At 50.3% G+C, this 21402-nt stretch overlaps 3 protein-coding genes across 3 annotated transcripts; 2 read left to right on the forward strand and 1 right to left on the reverse strand.

Annotated features, from left to right (window-relative positions):
* Window positions 1-1640: 1640 nt before the first annotated feature.
* Window positions 1641-1892, forward strand: HD556DRAFT_1204188 (uncharacterized protein; the record flags this gene model as incomplete). The annotated part of the gene is made up of 1 exon (XM_041296436.1): window positions 1641-1892. A coding segment is annotated over one exon (252 nt), but the record flags the coding sequence as incomplete, so codon positions are not given.
* A 5541-nt stretch (window positions 1893-7433) lies between these two features.
* Window positions 7434-8459, forward strand: HD556DRAFT_1503705 (uncharacterized protein; the record flags this gene model as incomplete). Its single annotated transcript, XM_041308998.1, has 2 exons — window positions 7434-7995; window positions 8047-8459. The coding sequence occupies 2 exons, from the start codon at window positions 7434-7436 to the stop codon at window positions 8457-8459; spliced, it is 975 nt and encodes a 324-aa protein (XP_041154486.1).
* Window positions 8460-8860: 401 nt separating this feature from the next.
* HD556DRAFT_1449037 (uncharacterized protein) lies at window positions 8861-9947 on the reverse strand (the record flags this gene model as incomplete). The annotated part of the gene is made up of 3 exons (XM_041307533.1): window positions 8861-8890; window positions 8996-9085; window positions 9132-9947. The coding sequence occupies 3 exons, from the start codon at window positions 9945-9947 to the stop codon at window positions 8861-8863; spliced, it is 936 nt and encodes a 311-aa protein (XP_041154487.1).
* Between the last annotated feature and the right edge of the window lie 11455 nt (window positions 9948-21402).

Genomic DNA, 21402 nt, shown 5'->3' on the forward strand with positions numbered 1-21402 from the left:
TAAACAAGATTATTATTGACAATATGAACATCACACGAGTCTAAAGAGCCAGAGTAATAGTAGGAATAGCATACACAATGACATTGAAAGAAGTGTCGCAGAAAGTTCTATCGTGATATAATACATTAATCGGATGGAAGAGAATTTATGACTTACATGACTGGTACACATGGTGAGACTTTGCGTTCTAAGCAGTCTGGCGCACGCTTCGTGCCCATGGGTCCAACAGATGACATTGAGGTCGTGCGACTCCAGAACAGCGAAGATTGCCTGGTCAATGGTGCTGACCCGAAATCACTGTCTGGCTCTATCACTGGTTTGGATGGTACTAATGAATGAAAGTGGGGCGTGAACGATATATTCATTTGAGCAAACTCGACACCGCACCTTTATTGATCTCACGCATCTCCTCATTATGCAACACACAACTGGGTGAACACATGTGATCCACCCTGGGCGCTCGAGGGGTTATCTCCTGGGAACATTTTTCTGCGAGGATTTTTGCCAATGGTCGAGTTGGAGACTGGGAGTGGTCTGCAGAGTTGTAATGATCAATTAGATTCTCGAGTCTCGACGACGCGGGTTGCCAACGGCTTCTACTTATCTTGAAATCGTCCAAGTCACATGAGTCACAGGCCCTAGCAAGGAGAAGCTGAGCAAGGGTATATGTCCTGTGCGGGATGGCGGGCCAGTATGTGAGTAGCTGAGGGGACCAATTCTGCTGGCACGTAGTACAAAGGCATAGGGACATGGTGGGACGAAAACATCAATAATAAGCCTAGAGAAGCCAGCTATATAGTATTTGGCAACGAGGCTATTTGAAACTGCCGGCAGCAAGAAGCCAAATGTATTAGGATTCATTTTACTACACAATGCATTACATGATCTATCATCGAAAATGCATTATGGGTGTCTTGTAACTATCCTACGGTAATGCAATATAGTGACAGGGTAGCCTCCTTGTAACTATCCTATGGTAATGCAATATAGTGACAGGGTAGCCTCGAAGGGGCGAGGGTGGTCCACGGAGACAGCACGACGACAGAAATCGTGCTGCAGCTGTTGAAAACAGACAGGATAAAAGTCAGAGGAGGGATAATGGACAAGGAAAGAACTCACACCTTGCTAGAAAGCCTGATCGTTTGAGTCAGGCTGAGAAGGAGAGACACGCGGCAGAAGGACTCTGCTACGTGTGTCACCAGCCTGGGCACATATCCAGGAATTGCCCGGACAGGACCACTGTCAAAAGAGTTGGGGCTGGAACGGCACCCCCTGGAGTACAAAACTTCAGCATAGAGGTGGACCTTAGCGAGGCGGACCGAATGACCCACCAGAACGAGAACATGACCTCCAATGGGGCTATGGATGTGTCGTGCGCCGCGATGAGCGTCTGGCGCGACGACTTCGACGACGGGGACGAGGTAGACTGGGTCAGCAACTCGGACGACCCGGCAATACCTTTACCTCACGGACACCAGCCCACCATTTTGCATGATGGACCCGCTGGGAGGGAAGATTGGGCCTCCAGAGGCACAAAGATCGACGCCATGGGCGAACCTTTGGCCATGCGAGCCAAGTACGTGCTGGACGGGGGTTTCTACCTCTGGGATTGAGAGCCATGGCTGCCCATCAGCTCAGAGAGGTTCTTCGTTTACAGCGTGTCTGAACGGGAGCACGTCATCATGGATAGAGAGGATAGGAGGGAGAATGAAGTGACTGTACTCACCTCCCATTTACTGAACCCGAAGTTCAATCTGGCCGAATGGTATTCACAAAAGGTTAGCGAGCTCCGGGGACTAGACCCCCAGAAAGTGAGAAAATGGAGGCGGAAGGAACTGGGCACAAAAATGCCCATGGAGACGCCGTTAGCTGCTCGGGTAGAGCAGCTATTGGTACGATGGGGCTGTTACGATAACGACCCCATGCGCAACGCGCTGCACCCCCAACGATTCGAGTGCGTTAGAATGAGAGACGGGACGTACCGGATAAAGGACTATGTCCGATCGTTCGTGGTAGAGGTGCCGCTGCGCCTCTTGTTAAATCCTAAGTTCGTGTTAGCGTCCTGGTACAATAAGAGGTTAAGGGAGGCTCACGATGAACTTTGTGATAGCCTACTGCAGAACTCTCAAGAGCTCAACATGCTCCGGTTGTTGGACCAGGGGCCGCTGACCGAAAATGAATGTCAGCTGGACGATGTGGCAAGGAGGATATACACTCTCACCCCGGACGCCAAGTTCCTATACAATGAGTCGTACCTATTTGTGTTAGAGCTAAATGGACAGCAAATACCAGCTGGGACTTACCCGGCGTTACAGCGAGGGGCTGCAGTGACCAAAGACTTCAAGCGAATGATTCCAAAGCCGGTCGTCGTCGTCGTCAACATCAACGGACGACCGGCTCGTGCGCTAATTGATTCTGGGTCCCTATCAGATTTCATGTCAGTGACTCTGGCAGAACAATTGAAAGTACCAAAGGTAGAACTTACCAAGCCGTTGGTGGTGCAGCTTGCGGTCCAGGGATCCCGGTCTAAGGTCAACTACGGCACGAGAGTGAACATGAGGTATCAGAACATTAGCGAACAACGCTACTTTGACGTAATTAACTTACAGAATTACGATCTGGTACTAGGAACCCCGTTCCTGTTTCAGCACAAGGTCATGGTGGGGTTAAACCCACCACGAGTGACCATAGGGAGCGCATCACCGTTGCCTATGAAGGGCATTGAGGTGACTACGTTGGAATCGTGTGCGGCCACCGTGGAGGCAGAGGACCTAGAGAAAATGCGCGAATATTTGCGACAGTTAGCAAAACCATTGTGCGCAAAGGCAAGCGAAACAGGCTTACCTCCATTGAGGTCTATCAACCACACTATCCCGTTAATAGACGAGAATAAGATCTACCTGTGGCGACCTTCCAGGTGCCCGGAGCCGCTGAGGCCACAGTGGGCAGAGAAACGGCAATCCTACCTAGCCAGTGGACGATGGCAGGTAACCAGTGCCGGGAACACGGTGCCCATGCTATTCATACGAAAGCCAGGGTCAGATCGTTTGAGGACGGTCGTCGATCTAAGAGAGAGAAATAAAAACACTCACAAACTGACGTCACCATTGCCGGATATGGAGGGAATCTTGCGCCGGGTCGCGCGTAAACCTTATCGGTCCCTAATGGATGGTCAGGATGCGTACGAACAGATCCGCGTGATACCGGAACACGTACCTAGGACGGCGATGACGACGCCGGACGGCAACATGGTGAGCCAGGTGTTGCAGCAAGGCGACTGCAACGCGCCGGCTACGTATCAGGCTGTAATGAATCAGTTGTTTGGGGCGTACATCGGCAAATGGATGGACGTTTACCTGGATGATATAATACTCTACTCTGACACGCTGTCTGATCACATAGACCACATTAAGATCGTTTTGAACATATTGGAACGTGAGAAACTTTACCTTAGTGAAAAGAAACTGAAGTTCCTGTGTGACGAGGTGAAGATCCTTGGCCGGGTGGTCGACAGCGATGGGATCTGTATGGACCCGGAGAAGGTCAACCGAGTCCTCAACTGGAAGACCCCCACAAACCGGGACCAGTGCCGAGGATTCATCGGCTCCGTGGGGTACCTAGCGGACGACATTTATAAGGTCAGGATCCCGTTGGGAGTCTTGTCTGAAGTAACGGGAGATACAGTACCTTTTCGGTGGGACTTCGCGCAACAGCGCGCATTTGAGGAAGTCAAGCTGTATGTGGCCGCATGTGCGCCACACTGCCGTGTTCCGCTGGACTATGCCAAGAGCGCGCCTCCCATCTACGTCATGACAGACGCTAGCCTGGGAGGTATAGGCAGGGTTGTGTGCCAAGGGGAGGACTGGAAACACGCAAAGGTTGCAGCGTTCTTTTCCACGAAGCTGAATCCCGCACAGCGCAACTACGCTGTGCACGAGCAAGAAATGTTAGCCGGAGTAGAGACCATGCTGAGGCATAGGGACATACTGCAGGGAGCCAAGTTCACTTGGCTGACAGACCATAAGGGTTTGATTCATCTGTTGAATCAGAAGAACGTTAGTGGACGGCAAGCGCGATGGCTTGAGAAGATAGGTGAATTTGACTTCGACGTTAAGTACATACCGGGTGAGGAAAACCTCCTGCCCGACGCCCTATCACGTATGTACTCCTTTGATGGACCCAGAGCCGCGCCCAGCGAGTATACAGAACATGATGGGGACCAGGAGGGTGACGGGGGCACGACACGCCTAGCGTCGATACCCATGGTGGCGGGCGAACCGAGAATGGAGCCTTCTTTGAGGCGTAGCTCACGGGTTGCTGCAAAACCGGTGGTGGTGCCAGCCTGGCTGCCTAAAGGTCGCCGGGTCAGGCAACAATCAGTATTGTGCGAATCTACAGGGACAGCACCGGACGCACCTGACCAATCAGTATTGTGCGAATCTACCGAACCAGCACAGGGTACCTCTGCACCTTCAGTACCGTGCGAGTCTACCGCCCCACGGCCACTACGTGAGCGAAGGGCACGACGGTGTCTTGTTACTTAAGGGTCTTATATAAAAGTTGTGTATAATGACAACACAATTATACACAGGGAAGACTTCTTGCCAGTCCTTAAGTCCACGGTCTCCGACTTTTCTACTTCGTGGGAGGTAACGTGGTGAGTTCTTGGGAGGATTTAGTTTGTTGTCCTCTTCTTGTGTAGTCTGATACGAAGTGTTGTGGAATGTTCTGTGTTCTGGATAAATTCGTTAGGTTTGTTTCAGCCTAGTAGGTCGTGTTTCAACCTATGAAAGTCTGTTTCAACTTTGTCGTCCTTAGATATGTGTCTCACTTTCCGTTGAAAGAGAGAGTCTTATGTATACACGTAAAGCTTAGAATGAGAGCTGTTCAATGGTTATATAGTCAACCCCTGTAAGGTAGTATATAACCTAGAGTAGAATAACGATAACGAAAGTTATATAGTCAACCCCTGTAAGGTAGTATATAACTTTAGAATAGAATAATGATGTGTCTTAGTCTTACTTCAAGGCACGTTGCCTGCACTTTTATTCTTACGTACTCTCACACGGTTTGAGAGAAGAATGAAAAATGGGAAGTTATATTTCATGGGAGAAAATGGGGTCCTTTTATACCTTTTGGAATCCCCTTACTAAGCATGATTCTGTCAGATGGATTGGTAAGAATGTGGCTTACAAACCAGGTGATGAATCAGCTTTTACTAATATACATTATAAATACTGTGTAATCTTACAAAGAAATTACAAAGCATGACAGAAAGGTGCTGACTCTTCTCAGGGATTGGTCATGCAGAAGCTGACAAACCAAGCCTTTGGGTGAGCTGAATCATCCTTCTTACTAAGTACATTACAAACAAAGTTCAGTGTCTTACAAAGAACTTTCAAAGCATGATCAACCATGACTGAACATGTTGAGTCATGTTTAAATGTTGTTACAAAGCATGACCAATCATGACTAAACATGTTGAATCAGCTTTAATAATGTTACAAACCAGATTATTTCCCAGTCACATGATGTGATGACAAATAAAATCTGGTGGCTGAAAGAAGCCAAATAAAAGTAAACAGTCAGACATAAACAAAGAGATACAAAACTTTGACAAACAAATCTGTGGCTGAAAGAAGCCAAATAAAAATAAATAATGAGAAATAAACAGAAGGTCACATGCTCATAAAAATACAAGGTAAAATAAGTCTGAGAAATAAAATACAAGACAATGAAATAGAGGAAAAATAGAGAGGTAACTCAGTGACAGAGGGCTAGACAGTCTCTCATATCTTCCTTATCACTCTCTATATACATCTGACATGGTATGAATCACATACCATGCATGACAACGGGTGGAGGTCCCTGCGGAGAGTGGACGCCCTGAGACGTCCAAGGAGTTTGCCAGGAGGCTGCGGGATCGTTTCGTTCTGCTCGGGCCTGGTGAACGAAAGAAGGGCGGGGAGGAAGGTGACGCTCACCTCCCTGCAGAGCAGACACAGACGCAGCAGCCAGAATCGGACCACGGCGAGGAACGGTTCACCCCAATGGCGCAGCTGCCACGAAGGGAACTGGAGGATGAGACTCTAGCGGAAATCAGAGGTCAATATTACAAAGACCCATTCTTTCAGAAAGTAATGAACTCACCTAAACAATTCCGCAACTTTGAGGTTGCGGAAGGACTCATCCATATTCGACTGAACGATAGGACGCTGATGTGTATACCGGACGTAAAGGTCGACGGTAGAAGGCTGCAGGAGAACCTAATCAGTCAAGCGCACACTCTGTTGGCCCACCTGGGCGCACAAAAGACACTCACATACTTAAGAGACCGTGTCTGGTGGAAAACGATCGTGCGAGACGTGCACGCGTTCTGCGAATCCTGTGCGACATGCCAAACGAGTAAGTCCAGCAACCAGCGGCCATATGGACTGCTGAGACCCTTACCTGTACCCTCCCAACCCTGGGAGGCAATGGGCATTGATTTCCTGGGGCCGCTACCCTTGTCAAAGGACAGGGACGGCGAATACGATTCGATAACTGTCATTATCGACCTCTTTAGTGGCATGGTTCATCTAGTACCTAGTAGAACCACTTACACGGCTAAAGAAGTGGCCGAGTTAGTCTTCACCGAGGTGTATAAACACCACGGCGTACCGAAGTACATAGTCAGCGATAGGGACGTGCTTTTCACAAGCGCATTCTGGACCAATTTCAATAAGTTAATCGGCGCCAAGCTGAAAATGTCGAGTGCTTACCACCCGGAGACAGACAGATCCACTGAACGCGCCAATAGGACCGTGGTCCAAATGTTGAGGGCGTGTATAGCCCCGAATCAGCGAGACTGGGTGCCTAGACTGCCGGCGATTGAATTCGCTATCAATATCGCGAGCTCAGAATCAACGAAACACTCACCGTTTGAGACAAACACTGGAAGAACACCTAGGGCAATGGTGTGGGACGACCCATCGGAATCTGAGTATCCGGGAGTAAGAACCTACCTGCAAAAGATTAAGCGCACCATTATGGAAGCTCACGATAGCATCATTAGCGCAAGAGTAAAGCAAACGGTGGATGCCAATAAGAAACGGCGCCCAAGCCCGTTTGCACATGGGGACTTGGTGTACATATCCACCAAGAACTTAAACTTTCCTAAGGGGTTAGCACGCAAGCTGCTACCAAAGTACGTCGGACCTTACCGAATAATCGAGGACTTCAGGAACAATTCCTATCGTATTGAGCTACCTGCCAGGTTGAAGCAGAGGGGAATACATAACGTGTTCCACGTGTCTTACCTAAGGTTGCACGTACCGAACGATGATCGAAGGTTCCCAGGACGCCTGGACAACCAGGTCGCTGAGTTTGAAACTCAGGAATGAGAATGGGCCGTCGACCGGATTCTATCGCATAAGGGAAGCCGAGCTGACGCAATGTTCGAGGTTCAATGGAAGGCGGGAGACGTCACGTGGTTACCCTTCGATCAGGTTGACCACCTTGGCGCCCTCCGTGACTACCTCGACGTCCTGGGCATCGATGACATCTCCGGCCTAACGGATGGCAACGAGGTCTCAGTGAGTACCGATGTCTCAAACATTGACTCACATGTGTTTTTAGGCGCAATGGGCTTGGGCTGGCCTGACCATATAAGCCGGCCCCACAACCCTTCTCCCCCATCGACTTCTACCTCACCAGCCACTTCATCAACGAAAACCATGTCCTCTAACCCGCTTCCAACTCCCCTGTTCCGTGCCCAGAACGGGGTATTCATCATGGCGGATCGTTACCGCCCCGGCGTCTCGTTGGCTATCACCCTTGACCAGCTGCGTCTGTACTTGCAGTACGATGCCGACCTGCGTAGTGGGACCGCCCCCAACACCATCATCACACCCATCGGCTATGACGACTTCGCCGTTGCATTAAATTCGAATGCTGGGGCGGGCGTGCAAGTTGCCATTGTGCAAGAAGGGGACGAGGGAGTCCGCATTACCGGACGTCCCCCAACCTTGGCTGAACTCGTTGGGCTGGAAGCCACCTGACGAGCAGCACCCACCCCTCGTGACCCTCGGGAAGACGCTGGAGGCCAATGGTTGGACTCGCGTCGCTCTGAGCTCCTGGACCACGCACTGTGGGACAACTTGGAGCGGAACAAGAAGCAGCGCATTTGGCGCAACAAAAGCGTGGCCAAACGCCAGGCCAAACGGAGGCGAAGGGAGGATGATGAGGCGATGCGCCCTTTCGCACCCTCCACCTCCTTAACCAACGCCCTCGCTGGGCCCTCCGGCCTGAATAACCCCATCACTCCATCCATTCCTCCTCCCCCTCCTATTACACCGGTTCCTGACCTTCCTGCACCTCCTGTCGATGGCGAGGACGAGGAGATGGACGATGACAGAGCGGAAGAGCGCGCTCAGGGCAAAGGCAAGGGGAAAGGACTCGGTCGTATCCCGAAGAAATGAGATGTCGCTGGACGACATCTGGTGGGGGGTATGTGACGCCCACGTCAGGACTTGACTCTATCGGGCCTTCGGACTTGGTCAAGGGCCTGGACGGGTCTGTCCCTCGTTATCTGAAACCAAGTATCTATCACATGCCTGTTACGAATAATCACAAGCTCCTACTTACAGATAGTATAAAGGGTCGTCGTATAGCTATCTGTAACGTTGGCGTTCTTGAATTGACTTGACTTGTATCTGGTTATTCTTGCGCGTCTTAGTAATCTGTGGCGTTTATGAAACGTTCACACTAGAGAGTCGATAGGTTTGAATCGTCTTAAGGTTCGAACAGGGTAACTGTCCTAACTAAGTGTTATTCAAGGGGGGGTGAAAATCAACTACCCTACAAGTAGATACGCGATGGCTTATATACTGAAGGGTAAGAAAGTCAGGGACTAAAGGAGAAAGAAACTAAATGAGTAACTAGAGAGAATGATAAAGCTAATATTTGGTTGCCATCGTCGACATATCGTCGACGGCTTTTGACGAGTGTTACATACGCCCTCCAGGTCCTCTAAACGAGAGGACCTTTCTTCAGGTGATGCGAGTTCCTTAGGTTCGCGGGGAAGATCCCAAGGAGGCGAACGCAGCTATGAGAAGTATTAGGATGAGCACATTGACTAACAATGAGCAAACAGGAATGATTCTACCGAGGACATCTTCGGTAGTGACCCCAGGCATATGACCAGCCTGCTCGAGGTCGAGCTGCTCAGCAGCTGCGATTATGTCCTCGACGTCGCGTCCAGGGTCGACCGCAGGAGGCTTGGGGGCAGGAGTTGGGGCGAGGATAATGGATGCGTTGCTGGTCACGTCAGCGATCAGCTGAGCAGCCGGGGTGAGAGCAGAACGGTTGCTCGGTACGGAGCTAGCGCGTGATACGCGGTGACGAGGTGGAGAATGCGCGCGACGTACTCGACGAGGGGGTTCCTCAGGAGGCGAGCGAGCACGAGGACCACGACGGTGGTCCAACGAGAGGTTACGAGTACGAGGGGAATACCTCTCGTAGGCGCGTTGGGCGCGCTCGGCGCGCACAAGCTCATCAAAGGCGTGCGACTCCTTTCTAGTGGCCAATTCCTCTAGAGGATGGCGGCGAAGGTCAGCGAGATGGTCCAGATTAACTCCGAACGGGCGCTTACTGGCCTGTGCCTCAGCACGGAAGAAACGCGTGAACGCGCCGAGGGCGTCAGAGTCATGCTCGCGCTGTTGGGGAGGGCGGACGCGCCCTCCTCTCCCTCTATGATAACGTCCAGGATGTCCTCGACCAGACCGAGTTGGTCTGGGAGCATCAGCATAGTTGCCGGGCCCTATCCCGTCGAACGGTGCGTCAACGAGCATGTCATTGTTAGGCAACTGCACGGGTATGGGTAACCCGCACGGGTCGCGGGTAAGGGTACACCTGGGGTATGGGTGGGGGTTACCTTTCACGGCACCCGTACCCTTACCCATACCCATGCGCGGGTTAGACCATCCAAACACGATATATTGCTACGTAATTGACAACTCTGTACTAGTACCTATGCCAAAACAAAACCTTAAAGAAGCCACAACTGTCAAAAAATCTCCCATCCCATCGTCCTAAGCAAACCTGTCCCAGACTCATACCTCGCATCCAACCATGCAACCAAATATATTCACCGCAGCTGCAAAACGGGTCACGAAGCTGACGGATAAGGCCAAAGCGGCACTTGAAGAGAGACTTGAAGCTACTGGCCCGTCAAGGAAGCGAAAGATTGATGCGAAGGGCGCAAGTGCGGTCTCCAACAGCTCGAAGAAGGCAAAACAAAACCTTCCCACCGATACATCCAAAGATAGACTGGTTGTCGGTGCATCCAAAGATAGGCCAGTCGCTGAGGCCTCTCCATCTCCACCTGATGTGGGAACAGCGGCAGAGCCTCGTAAAATTTGCCGTGCCATTGTTCGCACCGAGGAAGAGGAAGAAGCATTGTATGACAATGCCATTATCATTGACGATGAGAGCGAAAAAAGCGGAAGCGAGGCTGGTAATGAGGCTTCAAGTCCAGAGAGTGCGGAGGACGAGCGAAGTATGTTCCTGCTATAAAAATATAGCACCACTAATTAGCAACAGAGAGGCTCATGAAAGAATGGGTATCACCTGTTTACGCATTCTTTGACCCAACACCCCGCATCACTGAAGTTGGTGGTCGACGTGCACACGAATTCAAATGCCGTGCAAAGGGGTGTAAGGCCACAATCCGACGGTTCTTGGACAAAAAGGATGCCCGATCGACAGGGAACATGCGCAAACATGTCAAATCTTGTTGGGGGGAAGATACGCTCAATGCTGCTGACAGCGCCAAAGATGCGAATGAAGTGCGAACAAAAATCGTCGGAGGTATCCTAAAGAATGGGTCAATCATGGCATCCTTCGAACGTAAGGGAAAGGGAAAAGTAACTTACTCGCACCATCAACACACGCATGGAGAAACAAGGTGAGGTCTTGATGTTGTCGTTGACACCTAAACCTAAAGTGTCTTCTTCCAGGGCAGAAATAGTGCGTTGGGTATCAGAGAGTCTGCGTCCGTTCGAGATAGTCAAGGATCGAGGATTTCAGTTGTTGATGAAGACTGGAAGGCCAGAGTATTACATACCTTCGCCATCCACAATTTCGCGTGATGTTCGACTTGTGTTCGCTCGGACTCGTCAACGAGTTGCTAAAATGTTACAAGTTAGTTCAAATCATGCACTTTGAATTATTCACATAAAAAAACCTCACCAGGAATATGATGGCAAGATAAATTTTACAACGGATGCTTGGAGTTCACCAAACCATCGAGCGTTCGTTGCGTTCTCGGTGCACCTCGAGCACAATGGCATACCGCTAAGCCTACCATTAGATATCATTGAAGTAGCTAAGGTGAGAAACTTACCTTGATAGATCCACAGCGGCTAATACTATGTTAGTCACACACAGGCGAAGAGCTGGCAAATGTGTTTGCGAAGATGCTAGAGGAATTTGGCATTTCAGACAAGGTAAATTTCAAAAGAGACATGATGACTTACAAATTGATATTGTGCGGGCCAGATTTTGAGTGTGACATGCGATAACGCCTCCAACAACAATGTCATGGTTGAGAACCTTGCGGCTGAGGTACCAGCATTTGGGGGGGCCGCAAGCCATACACGGTGTTTTCTTCATACGGTAAACCTCGTAGCAAAATCGCTCATTCGCGAGTTTGATGTAACCAAGAAAGAGGCCCACAAAGCCTTGGATAAGCCTGAGAATAGTGATGACAGAACAGAGCTCGAGGTATTGAGCGAGGGGATTGATGGGGAGGATGCAGTGATGATCGCTGAATATGGTGTTGGGGATGATGACGGTAGGGACAATGATGACGGTTGGGTTGATGAAGTTGAAGAGCTCGATCCTGATGAGCGACTCACGCTGGAAAAGAGTATTCTTCCTGTGAAGTTAGCCCTTGTGAAGGTAAGAACAAAAAAAACCAACACGCACCTTCAAGTCTAATATCTCTTCCAGCTCCGTAGACTCGCATACAAAGTTATACATTCGACGACTATAGTCCTCCCAGCGTGGCATAAGATTCTTGAAGACTTGCAGGCGCCCATTACTCTCATGCCACGCGATGTTTCGACCCGCTGGAACTCCACATTCGATATGTTGGATTATGCGATTGAGCATCGGGAGGCTGTTGATATTGTGACTCAACGTCGAGATCTCGGTCTGCGGAAGTTTGAGCTGAATGATGAGGAGTGGGCAATTGCCGAACAGCTGAGGGGTGTTCTCAAGGTAAGTACCGGATACATCCGAACGACACATTCACTAATTTTGGTCTATGTAGATTCTAAAGGACGCAACACTATTTTTCTCCCGCTCGACACCCAATCTAGCCACCGTGATTCCGGCCATGGATCTCATTGACAAAACGCTCACTACGTACTCCCGCAACAGACAGTATCACTCTTCAATCCGCTCAGCTGTTCAGCTGGCAAAGGCAACACTTAACCGGTACTATCAACTTACAGATCAATCCGAAGTCTATCGCATTGCCATGGGTTTGTTCTTTTTTGTCTCTGTTCTGACGGCTCACATTCATACATATATAGTATTACACCCACGTCACAAGCTCGTATACTTCAGAAACGCTCGATGGGAGGACGACTGGGTCACCACAGCCGAAGAGCTTGTCCGTGACCGATTTACTCTCTATTCAGCCTTGGATGCCAACCTTCAAGACAACGACTTGGACATGGAGACTTTAGAGGAGGAATCACATAAGGTACGTCTTTTTTTAACTGCGACTACTGACTACTGATTCTATTCTAGATGAAAAACATATTTGATGACATGCCCGCCCTTGCTCCGCCAAAATCGACTGATCTCCGTGATGAGCTCGAGCGCTATCTCACCTCTGACATTGAAAATGTTCGTGATGCACTTTCATGGTGGCACGAACGTCGTACCACCTACCCTCATCTATCGCGGATGGCATTGGACTACCTCACCATTCCTGGTGAGTTTTTTTTTAAATTGAACTCGCATATACTACAGCTAATAACGTCAACAGCCACATCAGTCGACGTTGAACGACTATTCAGCCGAGGACGGCTCTTGCTCTCACACGTTCGCTCACGCTTATCTGCACAATCGACACGCGCACTGCTGTGCCTCAGTTTTTGGAGCAAACTTAACCTGGTCAAGACCGACGATGTTCTCAACGTCAGTTCTTTGCCTGACGTCGAAGGTGATGAAGAGGAGCTCGAGAATGGGTGGGATGATATTATCATTGAGTAGCTATTGTACACTGTGTCGTAAATTTACCATATAGTATCTATGACCCGCGGGTACACCCTTGATGGGTTGTACCCCGGGTCCTTACTTCGCTATCCACTGCGCAACCCGTACCCTTGCTGCGGGTGTGGGTTTACCTCGGGGTGCGGGTGCGGGTTGACCTGCCGACACCCGGGGGTACACCCGTGCGGATCCCTAGTCATTGTTGCATGCTGAGAGAGCGTTGGAGGACATGGAGGAATAATGGTGAGGGGGTGTATGGCTCTGGAGGTCCTGTCGGCCTGTTAAATAGGCATCTTGCAGTCCGCTTAAGCGAGAGGCGGAGGCAAAATCGTCGACCATCCGGTCAACGATTCCGAAAACAGACTGCCGGGCCGCAGAAAATTGATCTATGGTGCTAACGGGGATAGTTGCTGATGGTGCGCTAATTTTCTTTGGCAGGTGTGCGATCCCGGGGACGCCTAGGGCCTCAAGATACTGGGATAGGGCCTCTAGGCGAGAGACTTGGTGGTAAGGGAACCAGACCCTGTCTCCGGTGGAGTATTCGACCTCGAATAGAGCGTCTGGTCCGATGCCTTGGTGGTCAGTGACCTTGGTCACTGACCATTCCTCCAGGTGTCCAATGTCGGACACCTGGTCGAGCTGTCGCCCAGGGAATCGCCTATCATCATTCGGCACGTGGAGACGTAGGAGGTGCGCGTGGAAGGATGGGTGGAGGCCACGTTGTTTTAGCTGAGCAGGGAGGTCCAGTAAGAACGCATTGTTCTTGTAGTCCTCCAGTATTCGGTACGGACCAATATATTTGGGTGCTAGCTTGCGTGCACGACCCTTAGGTAGCGATAAGTTCTCAGTCGACAGGTACACTAGATCTCCCTTGACGAAGGGAGACTCGGTACGACGACGGTTAGCGTTAGTGGTGCTCTTCACGCGAGCTGCTATGATAGAGTCGTGGGCATCCATTATTGCGTCCTTCATCTTCTGCGCGAAGACTCGTACGCCAGGGAATTCTGAGTTGGTGTTCCATATCAGCGGTGGAGGTAGTCTACCGTAGTTTAGAACGAACGGAGGGTACTTCGTGGTTTCGGAACATGCTGAATTAATCGCAAATTCGATTGCGGGGAGCTTGATGGCCCAATCCCGTTGGTTGGGTGAAACGACCTGTCGAAGCATTTGCGTTATGGTGCGGTTCGCACGTTCGGTGGCTCCATCTGATTGGGGGTGAAACGATGTAGACATTCTCAGTTCAACGCCCGTGAGTTGGTGAAAACGCTGCCAGAACGTGCTAGTGAATAGCGTGTCTCGGTCACTGACAATATTAGAGGGCATACCGTGGTGCTTGTACACCAGATTGAACATGACCTCGGCAATGTCTTTCGCGCGGTAAGTCTGCTTCGTTGGGGCTAGATGTACCATAGACGTTAGGTGGTCAATGGCTACTAGTACCATGTCAAACACGCCTTGCAAGGTTTTGGACTCAGGGAGCGGTCCAACGAAGTCAATTCCCACTGTCTGCTAGGGGCGCGTTGGGACTTCGAGGGTTTCTAGCAATCCGTACGGTTGGTGATTCGACGGTTTGGACACTTGACACGTTGGACACGACTCACAGAAGGCTTGGACGTCCGTAGTGATACCCTTCCACCATACATTTTTGCGGAGGTATAGTAAGGTCTTGGATGGGCCTAGATGCGCCAATATGGAGTGAGCATGAGATATTACTAATTCTCTTACTCGCCGCTGCTCAATCTTAATGTCCGGTAGGCACAGTATGCGTCTTCCTTTGTCTCTGAGGAATATCCGGCCGTTACTGACTTCAAAGTTCTTAAAGGCGGATGGGCTGCTTAGTATCTTTGCAAAGAAGGGGTCCTCTCCATATTTATTGGTGATCCGTTCGTGGATGTCCGTATTTGGGTCACCTAGAGCTATGACTTCGGTCAGGAGAGGAGGGGACATGGACAATAGTGTTTGGGCAACGTTGGCGTCAACTTTGGGTTGTGGGTCCTTGTTTGTCTGGGTCTCAATGCTTATGTCAGGTGAGGTGATGTCACTTGTTTCTGGTTGCTGAACTCTGACATCATTGCTTAGGTCAGCTTGCTGTAGGTCCTTGTTTGTCAAACAGTGCACCGTGTTTTGTTTGGCTAAGTCTTTCTTGGGTGCTGTCACCTTTCCGCCCTCCAGTGATTCTGGAGGGGGTTTACTCACTCGCAGGATTACTTTCTTTATTTTGGTGACCGGTGCGTCCCTCGCGTCATCCATTGGGTCCCTTACTTGGGGAGCCATGATATCCCGATCTACCAGGCGAGGATCTTCTGGTGTGGTGGTGTTCTGCCCTGAGTTGGCCACCAGGTGCGTTAGTTCAGGTTTCGCGCCCTTTGTGCCTTGGGTAGTGGCAACCTCGCTGACATCTTGGAACATTAGTTCAGGTTTCGCGCCCTTTGTGCCTTGGGTAGTGGTTCCGCGGTACGTCAGTTCAGGTTTCGCGCCCTTTCTGCCTTGTGTAGTGGCTACCTCACTGACATCATAGAACATTAGTTCAGGTTTCGCGCCCTTTGTGCCTTGAGGCTTTGCCATCTTCGGCAGTTTCGAAATGGCTGGTGCCATGAGGTGGCTAGGGGTTTTCCTTGTGACCACTTCGTCCTCACCCACCTGCCCGGGCAATCTCGCTGCAATACGTGCAGACCGTCGTTCCTCAGTTGCACCAAGGAAGAGGGGTGTACCAGTGTAGACCGGAGCGGTTACAAAGTTTAGCAGGAGTGTGCGTGGTACGTCCTCTTCTTCTACACTCACATATTCACTAGCAGCTCTAACGGTTCCCTTAGGCTCATTGCTATACATCCTAAATAGGGCGTCCACCAAGGTGTTGTCCTTTCCTGGTAGGTACTTAATACTGAAGTCAAACTCACTTAGGGCCTCCAGCCAGCGCGCCTGCCTTGGCGACAGTTTGCTTTGAGTGGTGATCCACTCAAGTCCTTTGTGATCCGTGAATATGCGGAAGGGCACGCCGATCAGTAAGTGACGGAATCGTTTGAGGGACTCTACTATAGCTAATAGTTCTTGTTCGTGCACCGAATAATTCTGCTGAGCAGAGTTAAACTTCCCAGACCAGAATGCTACTACGTCAGCACCTGGTAGGGGATCTCCTTGCGAGAGGACGCCACTCGCTCCGGTGAACAAAGCGTCTGTGACGAGGTTCACTGGGTATGATCTGTTGACGGCCTTAGGTAAGTCGAGTGCTTTCCGGCGGGTGTCACGATGGGTATTAACGCATGCGCGTACCAGGTCAAATGCGCGTTGATCAGTGGGAGACCAATCCCAGCGTGTGGACCGTGCGGCTACCTTGGATAGGTGCTGCATATGCACACGAACTCCTTCACATCCGGCAGCAAGGTACCCCACGGAACCAATGAACTGCATGAGCAGTTCCTTGGACGTGGGGGTCTTCCAATGGAGGATTTTGTCGACTTTGTGAGGGTCAAGACGGATTCCCCCGTCATCTATGACGTGGCCAAGTATCGTAAGTTCGGTCTTAAAGAATTGAAGCTTATGTTCACTCAGGAAGAAGTGGTTTGAGCGTAGGGTGTCAATAACCGTCTTAACGTGCCGGACATGGTCCTCAGGTGAGTCCGAATATATTACTATGTTGTCTAAATAGACGTCCATGAATATTCCTAGGTGGGGACCGAAGATATGGTTCATTAGCGATTGGTAAGTGGCACCCGCGTTGCAATCTCCTATTTGCATGACATGACTGATCATTGTCCCGTCAGGTGTCGCAAATAAGGACTTATGCACGTCGGAGGGTACGATACGGATCTGCTCGTACGCGTCCTTACCATCAAGAAGGGAACGATAGGGATGTGACGCGACATTGCGCAATATGGTATCTATGTCCGGGAGTGGTGATGCGAGTTTCCGCGTGTTCGTGTTGCGTTGTCTAGTGTCGAGAACGGTACGTAAACGGAGTTCATCGTCCTTGGAAGTCTTCTTCATCATGATCATAGGTACAGCGTTAGTACCGCTAAAGAACTCCCACCTGCCCGTTCTGATGTAGTTGTCTCGTTTGGCCCTCCAGAGCGGCCGCAAGGCCTCTGGGCACTTAGACTGACGCCAAGAATAGACTTGGTCTTCGTTGATGAGGGGTATAACGTGGTTTATCGCGCGCAGCGGAGGTAATGGCGTCTCAATTGCCTCCTTACAAATGTCTTTGGCGTACTCATGAAGTTCTTTCATGTAGGACTCAATCTGATCTGAGGACAGGCTCATCCCCTTTAGCTCGAGGACCTGGGTCTGCGAGCCGCGGATCGGTAACGGCTCAAGGCTACGGATCTTAATCTCCGGGGGATTGAATCCCAGCAACACTTGATGCTGGAATAGAAACGGCATCCCGAGGATGACGTCGTAAGACTCGAGGTTAGTGATGTCGAAGGTACGTGGACCCTTAATGTCTTGATATGTTAACTCAACACGGGTAGTAGCCTTCATGGAACTCCTGGATCCGGACACAGCGAGTTGCAGGGGAATGGGCTTATCAAGTAAGTCATATTTCAATTTAAGTTGATCAACTACAGTACTTGACACGAAGTCCGTTAGAGACCCGGAGTCCAGCAGTGCGCGACAGGGTTTTCCGTTCAATAGTACGACTATGACTAACGATCTAGGAAGGATCCTAGTGGAGTTCTTTGGACGCGCTGATTGGCGCTGGAGGGATTGCAGATCTGGTAAGTCAGCTTTCGTACGAGAGGTCATCCCACAGAAGAGCTCACCTCCAACGTCAGGTTCGTCCTCCTCACTGGACTCGCAACTAAGCAGTCCAGGGAAGTTGTCCTCCTCATCATCGCTGCTTTCGCAGTCAGTAGTGGCCCAGGAGGACTCATCATCATCTTCGTTGTCGTTCGCGGGTGTTTCGGGTGCAGGAGCTGTCTGGCCGAACCAGGTGGGTTTGAAAGATGTCTTCGTTCTCACGAGGTACTGATAGTTATGTAGCTTCATCTCAGTCAGCCACGAAATGATGTCGAAGCCGGGATCTCTCAGTTGTGAGTAATAGACGATATACTCATCATAGTTATGTTTATCTGACAATAAGTACGTGTCAGGGCCACCCCAGTTGGTGAGGCAGAAGCGATCCGGTCCAAACGGGTCGTACAGCGGGTCAGAGAGTTCGTCAGTGGGGAATGGTACTGCCAATTTTAGAGTGGTTATTGCTCGGTGCACGACCAGCAGATGTTCACTGATTCCAGGCTCAGCTAACGAGTTTGCAGACTTAGGTATGTCTATGGCAAATCCATACAGTCCTTGCGCGTTACCCTCGTTGATAGCGGCCGATCGGATGTCTGCGGAGGTGATTCCAACAGCGTTGGACCTGAGGGTGCCGACCCTGGGTGAGTTGTGAGGAGGCAGACGATGTCTCTTGGGACAATCTTTAGCTAAGTGGCCTGTTTGTTCGCACTCGAAACACTGATTCAAGTCTCTGAGTTTGCATATAGTATCAGCGCTTTTGCCAGTCTGAGGACCTCTGTGGGGCTCGCGAGACCGTCTCTCTGGTCCAGGGCGCCTATCTCTATGATGGCCTCTGGGCTGGGATTGGTTTACAGCGTTGGCAGAGAGTGAGTGGGTTCGGTGCCTCCTATCACGCCTTCTATGATGTTGGTCCTGCCTGGTGCTGTGAGCACCTTGGGCTGCAAGGCCGGCAGCTAGGGTCGGTGTCAATGCTAAAAGTACGCTAGGATCTTTGGCGTTTTCTAGGAACGCTCTCTCGGTGCGGAGAGCCTTTCTCTCAATCGTGTCCATACTGACGGTGTTTGGGTCGTATCCTTTATCTACTAACGAAGCTTTGATATATGGTTTACAGTTCATCCAGAACTGTCGAACAAGTTCCCTCTCGTCCACGTCGCCCGTCGTATCGGCTATGTTTCGGAGGCGATGGATGTAGTCTTGCACACTCTGTTTTCCCTCCTGGCGACACTCGAGGAATCGTTGACGCTGCATCATTCTGAAGTCCGTTGGGAAGGAATAATCAAATAATTGCTCGAAGAAATCGGTAAGTGTGTATTTCTTTTTAAGATCTAGGACATCACACTCATAGAATCAATAGGCGTTGCCTCCCAAGTACTTTCCGACCATACTGATTGTTTGCTTGGTTGATAGCCTGGCCCGGTCCCGCCAGTCTCGTACTTCGCGGACCCACTTCTTAAAAGTGGACGCATTGGCTTCCCCATTGTAAGTAAAAGGTGGTTCGTGCTTTAAGAAACCTTGCTGATATTTCAGAAGGTTCATATGGGATCTATGCTTGCGCCGGGCTGTTCTCTTTAGTCGTTTGGTATTGTCCGAGTCGCTACTATGGTCGGACTCTGGCTCCAAGTGCAGTAGTTTCGAGTCGGACTCATCCGAGGCGTCTTCCTCAGACACGGTTCTGGTAATAAATGCAGGTGCTGTCCTCAATTTCCTTTTGTCTTTGCGCGTGTGCTTATTGAGAGAAGATGACATCAATTTCTTCTTGTCCCTGCTGGTGCGTCTTGTGTCCTCACCAGAGGATTCGGTAGACGAACGCTCATCATCAGATCCTGATTCTGGCGAGGGTTCAGAAGAGTCGGGGTCGCTTGGATTGCCTCCAACTATGGCTCGTTTGACCGAACTTTTATCGGGGAGGAGTGATGATGCCCTCCAGAATCTGGTGTTATCTTTGACGGGTTTGTCACTAACAGGCTCCCTTATGCTTGGTGGGTCACTGTCTATCACCGTCGCGCGTCGTCCCTCATTCACTTCTGCAGTGTTTTGTGCTGGGGGACTTGTAACAAGGAGTGTGCTCTCTTGGGGGTGGGCCAGGGTTAGGTACACGTTGTGCCTCCCGGATCAGTTGCTGCGCCATTTCCTCCCTGGTCTGTGCCTCGATTACTAGTCTTTCAAGTTCCTTGACTCGGTCTAGCAAGTCGCTGACTTCCTCACACTTTTCCGCATAATCTTGTTTTGCAGCTTTTCGAAAACCTTTTAGGGCGAAGTTTTGGATCCTGATGGATCCTGCCCTGTTGTCATCATCCCACAGTCGACGAAGTGACTCGTCCGACTCGTTTGATCCGGGACGATTGAGCTCCGCAACGTCCTCATCGAATTCTGTCCAGTCACGAAGGTGACTAGTTAGTGTGCTGAGCTTATGTAGGTCGTTTTCTTTGTTTTTCTCGGAGTGATCCTCATTAATTTCAGGCTTACTCTCGCTGGTAGTTGTGCTAGGTCTTAGTACCGGGAATTCAGGTACGTCCCCTAGTTCCTCGTCATCGGTCACCTCTGACCAATCAAAGACTGCTTGCAGGCGTGGTATGTTATTACTATCAGGCGATGTAAAGGTACGTAGTCAACCTATTATGGGACCGCCAGTAGGTATTTCGATGACTGGTGCAAATGGGTCCTCATCGCCTCGAGCGATATGGGTTGTAGCGGCACCTGCGTCGTTTGATGATGGGGCTCTGCTCTGGGCGGGGCTGCTCACAGCACGCTTCGCCTGGGTGGACTCTAGGTCCACCTCGTTCAGGTCGCGAGGACCGAACTTGGAGGGAGGTTTAGCCATTGGGCCGCCATTCCCTTCGTCTCCAGAAACAGGGCTACTGTTTCGAGACTTCGCGCCGTCTTGCTCGTGGGCGCGGTCATCAATGCTCAGGTTCCTTGTGGAACGTGGGGAGGCAATTTCTAGTGCACTAGTAGGCATTTTTTCTTTTTCTTTTCTTGACGATATCGTTCGGGTAGGGATAGATTTGGTGTTTTAACAAGAGTCGAAGTTTGGAGGTTGATCAGGCCTCTTAGACAACGACTATAGTAGGAATAGATTTTAGATTTGAAGGCAGTTAAAAATATGTGGCGTTTATGAAACGTTCACACTAGAGAGTCGATAGGTTTGAATCGTCTTAAGGTTCGAACAGGGTAACTGTCCTAACTAAGTGTTATTCAAGGGGGGGTGAAAATCAACTACCCTACAAGTAGATACGCGATGGCTTATATACTGAAGGGTAAGAAAGTCAGGGACTAAAGGAGAAAGAAACTAAATGAGTAACTAGAGAGAATGATAAAGCTAATATTTGGTTGCCATCGTCGACGTATCGTCGACGGCTTTTGACGAGCGTTACATAATCTCGCTGTGCCATATTCGAAAGCATT

The sequence above is a fragment of the Suillus plorans genome, assembly GCF_016647745.1.
Source record: "Suillus plorans strain S12 chromosome Unknown HD556scaffold_83, whole genome shotgun sequence".
In the NCBI taxonomy this organism is placed as follows: domain Eukaryota; kingdom Fungi; phylum Basidiomycota; class Agaricomycetes; order Boletales; family Suillaceae; genus Suillus; species Suillus plorans.